General features: G+C 39.2%; 2 protein-coding genes across 2 annotated transcripts; one reads left to right on the forward strand and one right to left on the reverse strand.

Moving 5' to 3' along the window:
- Positions 1-160: 160 nt before the first annotated feature.
- SARC_09275 (hypothetical protein) lies at positions 161-400 on the reverse strand (the record flags this gene model as incomplete). Its single annotated transcript, XM_014296716.1, has 2 exons — positions 161-267; positions 298-400. The coding sequence occupies 2 exons, from the start codon at positions 398-400 to the stop codon at positions 161-163; spliced, it is 210 nt and encodes a 69-aa protein (XP_014152191.1).
- Positions 401-1,998: 1,598 nt separating this feature from the next.
- SARC_09276 (hypothetical protein) lies at positions 1,999-5,042 on the forward strand (the record flags this gene model as incomplete). The annotated part of the gene is made up of 3 exons (XM_014296717.1): positions 1,999-2,381; positions 3,659-3,807; positions 4,409-5,042. Coding segments are annotated over exons 1-3 (1,023 nt in total), but the record flags the coding sequence as incomplete, so codon positions are not given.
- Between the last annotated feature and the right edge of the window lie 508 nt (positions 5,043-5,550).

The following is a 5,550-nucleotide window of genomic DNA, read 5'->3' on the forward strand; positions in this document are numbered from 1 at the left end:
TATACTACACACACACACACACACACACACACATATATATATATATGTATATACATATATATATATATACATATATATATATATAATTTTAGTAGTACATGTACAAATTAATTTTTTTTGTATCTATTTGTACGAGCGAGGCGTGACCAGTTTGTTAGGATTAAATACCGAAGCATACCTGGGCTTGTAACTCCGCGAGTGTTCTATCATCTCTCTCTGTCTTATTCTTCACATCCTTCTTAGCCTCGGGTGTCTTGAAGAGATCATCTGTGAATCGAAGATGTTTCTGTGCTTTACGTTTCAGTGGAGTGCCCGAGGGTGTTGTAAGCTCAACTATCGGTCTCACCCTTGAGCGCGCCTTACACACGTCAGTGGCTGGGGCGTCGGGTGTTCTGAACATAGTTTTGTATCAAAGTTCGACTGCTTCAATGTATATCACTTTATACTTCGTATATTTTAAGTATTTATGTCAATATGCTGCTGCGAAGCCTCTCTCGCGAGTCGTGATAGTAGTGAGCTGTTTGTTTTGAACATGTTTGTTGTGTTTGGGTGAGGGTTTCAAGGTATATACGTTTTTTATAAATACATACTAATTACGACGACCGCCAAAATCATTAGATACTATTTTAGGCAGTTATATCCCGACATGATTTAGTATTTAGTATTTAATCTCACACTCTACTTAGTCCACAGTTATAAAACCCTAAAACCCTAAAACACTACATAGTCCACAGTTATAAAACCCTAAAACCCTAAAACACTACATTGTACACAGTTTTAAAACCCTAAAACCCTAAAACACTACATAGTACACAATCTGAACTTCTGAAGTCTGAACTCTGAAGGACTCTGGCCGTGTGAAGAGTTGTAAAGACTTTTCAAAGTTTTCTATTTTTGCTTTTTATTAGTAAAAAAACAAAACTTTGAAAAGATATTTTGTTATTTTTACAAAAACTAAAATAAAAACAAAAGCCTTCTGAAAATAGAACAAAACAATTAGTGGAATTTTTGTTTTGTTTTGAAAATAGCAGTTCCAATTATAGAAAGCATCGAACCAAAAATCATTGCTGGGACGTCCGGGCTGGGGTTTATTTATTTTTGGCTATCAAGAAGGCCATGATATTTTGAATATTGTTTCCTTTTCTTGTTTTATGGTTTATTGGAAAAAATTGTGTAAGTACCATAGCCTCCTAAAAAGAACACCTAAAAAGAACAAGTCAAACATCCTTTCGAAATGCATGACGGCACAGCATGTGTCAGATTTTTTTTTGGGTCCAACGCGCGTATATTTGGTATGAATTGTAGTCAGCCACCTGACTTTAAACCAGTCTATTCGGTGTTTTTTTAAAAGAACTGGAACTCCTTCTGTGAAACAAATTCAAAACGTAGCTTTAAATTCAGACGAATCGGCGTTCTCGAGATAGGATTTGTACTGTTTTAGAGTTTAGTGTTTTTGTACTGCTAACGGTACAATTCCTATATTCTGAACCAACCAACCGATTTGTCTGAAATTAAAGCTCCGGTTCTTAATAGTAGTGTAGATTGGATTACAAGTCTTAAAAATTTGAATTTATATACCAAAATATCGGATCCTGTAGCATCATAATATCGAATTTGTATGGGGAGTTCAAAACCTTAAACCCAACAAACCTCAAAATAACTGCATAAAGCCCTATCTGTTTTTGTTAAAATATTTATAGAGTAAATGTTTAAAATATGAAATTATTATTCGTGTAAATTTAGGTTCGAATTTCATCTGAATTCGTTGACTCTATAACTCATTTACTCTTTGACTCTCTGAACAAGATATTTTATCTGCTCTGGTAAATGAGTTTCGAAACTATCAAAATGAAAATATTGATCAAACAGTTCTGGAGCTTGACTCCAAATCCAGCTTGTCCTACAGTCCTGCTGACGAGACGTCTCAGTGATCTCACCACTATTAAGAAATTATAAATACTGTCAATCGCAGATACATCGATGCTCTGTTTTTTAAGTGTGCTTTCAAACACCACACTGGGAGGGTTTCTTACGTACGTGCATATGCTGGCAAATTGTTGATAGAATACGGCACCTGACATAGATGCTGTACATCTTACTATAAACGCGTACACATACACACACACGCACACACCATCGAGATGTCCTCAACGGGAGAATCACCGGCTAAAGACCTGTCAGCCAAGGACGACAGTCCCATACAGCCACCAACAAACAATGTGATTGATAGTACAAGTGTAGAAGTCGCGAGTCTTTCCAACACAGACATGGAGGACGAGCGAGATACCACAACAAATACAATCGATGATCAACAGAAGAATCGCGTGGGCATCTCTGAGCCCGCTAAGGAACCGAAGTATAAAAAGAAGCCGAGAGTTCTGGTGTGTGTGTTTGCGTTTGAGTATCTGTTTACTGGTGTGTGTTTTATTGATACATACTCTTCAGCGGCATGGTGAATTTCTGAGTTGTTTATTTTGGTGTCATTGCATTGCATCCAACCTTGCCTTGCATAAGAGCACACGTTTGTTCAGGTGAATGTTATGGCCGTAGGTATTGTTCAAGCATGGATCTCGTTATTAATCTAGGTGTGGTCGACTTTTATTTATAGAAATCTACCACCTCGGACATTTTGTTGCTCTGTTTGAAAAAAAAATAGTAAGAAAAAAATATATCATAGTCTCATTGTTGGAAACGTTTACAATGTTATTGAAGTTCGTTTACAGTTTGGCAGTTTTAAAGAACACTTGATAAAACATATCTACAGCATCATACATAACACCTCTACAGATTTTCACATATTGTAATGCTCCAGGGCGTTATATATATATACATATCGTATGCAAGCCTACAGAAGCCTTATATAAATTCATAAATGTAAAACATTCGAACATTACATATATATACACTATATATATACATATATGTTCATCTATAAATATATTAATATATATATATATGGATCGATAAATTTACATATATAAATTCATATTTATATATATAATTTACACGCACACATATATATATGTATATACACACACACACACATACACACACTTATACATATATATATATATATATATGTATATATATATAATATTTCCTTGTAGCCTGCAGTAATTCTAGTCTTTGAAGTTCCCAAGCATGTCTTAGATTGTAAATCTTTAGTAAGTTTGCATCGATTTCAGCACATACTAATTTATGCGTATCCGCGCACCATATCCATAAGACCTCCAGTGACAATTCGGACCTTGCATCATCACCAAGAGTGTATAGTCTGTGACGCTCATGTATCTGCGAAAACCCTAGCTAGCGTTGATTGTTCTAGCGAGCACGGCGGTTAAATGACCACATACACTCATCTGTGTGTATGTTATTTACACACATACACTCATCTGTGTGTATGTTATCTACCCACATACACTCATCTGTGTGTATGTTGTATACACACATGTACTCATCTGTGTGTATGTTATCTACCCACATACACTCATCATTGTGTATGTTATCTGCACACATACACTCATCTCTGTGTGTTATCTACACACATACACTCATCTGTGTGTATGTTATCTACACACAGACACTTACTCAATCACCTCTTGCGTACCCTGCCTTATCTTCTCTCATCCTGTCATTGTACTACCACCGTGTGCTACAGATGAAGTGGGTTGTTCTGTTTACCATTGGGTTTCTGATTGCGTATGGGTGCACGTGGCTGTGGCCCATCAGTGGAAAGGATGACCTGCCCGTCTGTCCCAACACAGGCACGTGGATCGACACGTGGATCAAAGTCTCAGACGTCTTTGAGTATGTGTGTGTGTTTGGCTGTTGTGTGTATGTGCATGTCTCATGTCTATTCCTGGGGTGTATTTGAGTATGTGTGTGTGTGTGACTGTTGTGTGTATGTGCATGTCTTATGTGTATTCCTGGGGCGTATTTGAGTAAGTGTTTTTGTGTGACTGTTGTGTGCATGTGCGTGTCTCATGTATTAATTCTTATGTTTTATGATTTTCATATAGTCTGATATCACACTCGTAAATATGTTATTTGAATTAGTAGATCGTATGTATGTTATTTGAATTAGTAGATTGTATATATGTTATTTGAATTAGTATATCGGATGTATGTTATTTGAATTAGTAGATCGTATGTATGTTATTTGAATTAGTAGATTGTATATATGTTATTTTAATTAGCACAGTTGTACCCAGTATAATTCTTGTAGACACCATCGGAATACCTACACTGTGTTCAACAACAAACCCTAAAACCCTATACAACCCAAACCCATTCAGAAACGCATTACAAAATAAACACATTATACTACAATATAAACTCCCAAGTGCCGTGTAAACTCCCCACCCCCTAAACCTTCCCCATAAAACCTTCCCCCTCTTTTTGGCCCCAGATCGCTGTATTTTGGCCTGGGCTTTGCCTTCTGCGTGGTCGTCATCCCCAAAGTCCACACCATGCAGGGTGCGCTGCGTCGGCGCATTGCCCTCATCGCCGTGTTCCTGTCCTTCTTCATGCTGTCGTGGTTCTGGCACGCTCGCCTGCACGAGACCTTCTGTGGCTATTGGGGGGTCATTCTCCTGGACGTGTTGTTTCACATCCCTGTGTCGGTCATGAGTGTGTTGATCATGAAGTACTGCGTCATCCTCATGCGCCGTTTCTCGTACTCGTCTACCTCCACCAATGCCTCCATGGATATTTTGTCCCGTGCTCAATGGATTGGCTTCTCCGTATTCTTGGCCGTTGCTACGGCTGTCCTGTCCTTCCTCGTCCTGTACTATTTACCCCCCTACACCTCCGTAGCCCCCTCCCCTCCCCCGTGTGGGTGGGTCCCTGGCTGTCCAGTGGAGCCGTGCCAGGTCCCGCTATTCTGTACCGATTTAATGTGTCCCGAACTGGCCAGCGCATGTCCGGTACAGACCACACCGTACACAATGCAGCAGTGCTATGCCAGTGGGCAAGTCAACCCAACCACGGGCCTACCCAACTCAGACACGCTGACCAACGAGTGCACGGCCCAATCGGCGGTGAGTGGGGCTGTGGGTGTCACATCGGGTTGTAGGGTTTAGCGTTTGGGGTTTAGTGGTGGTGTGTGCATGGCGTGGGCGCTTGTGTAGTATTGGGATATGTGTGGCTATCTGAATCTGGTTGTCGTCCAGAATGTGACTTTGTGTTGGTGTGTGTTAATCGCAAACACTATGGTGTTCCGTAGATAGCACCACTGCTGATTGTGTAGTATTGGGATATTGTGGCTATCTGAATCTGGTTGTCGTCCAGAATGTGACTTTGTGTTGGTGTGTGTTAATCGAAAACACTATGGTGTTCCGTAGATAGCACCACTGCTGATTGTCTTGATACGGTGCCGTTAACTTATTCGCAGACGATGTCTTTGGCTATGAACACATGGCTGATACGCGAAATGTATTATGTTATCAACGTATATACTCATTAATTCAACATCGGATATACAGTTGGTTTTAAAATATAGCTTATTGTATATATTCATTTACACGTATACATATATATATTTTTATTATT

Source organism: Sphaeroforma arctica, assembly GCF_001186125.1.
Source record: "Sphaeroforma arctica JP610 unplaced genomic scaffold supercont1.924, whole genome shotgun sequence".
In the NCBI taxonomy this organism is placed as follows: Eukaryota; class Ichthyosporea; order Ichthyophonida; genus Sphaeroforma; species Sphaeroforma arctica.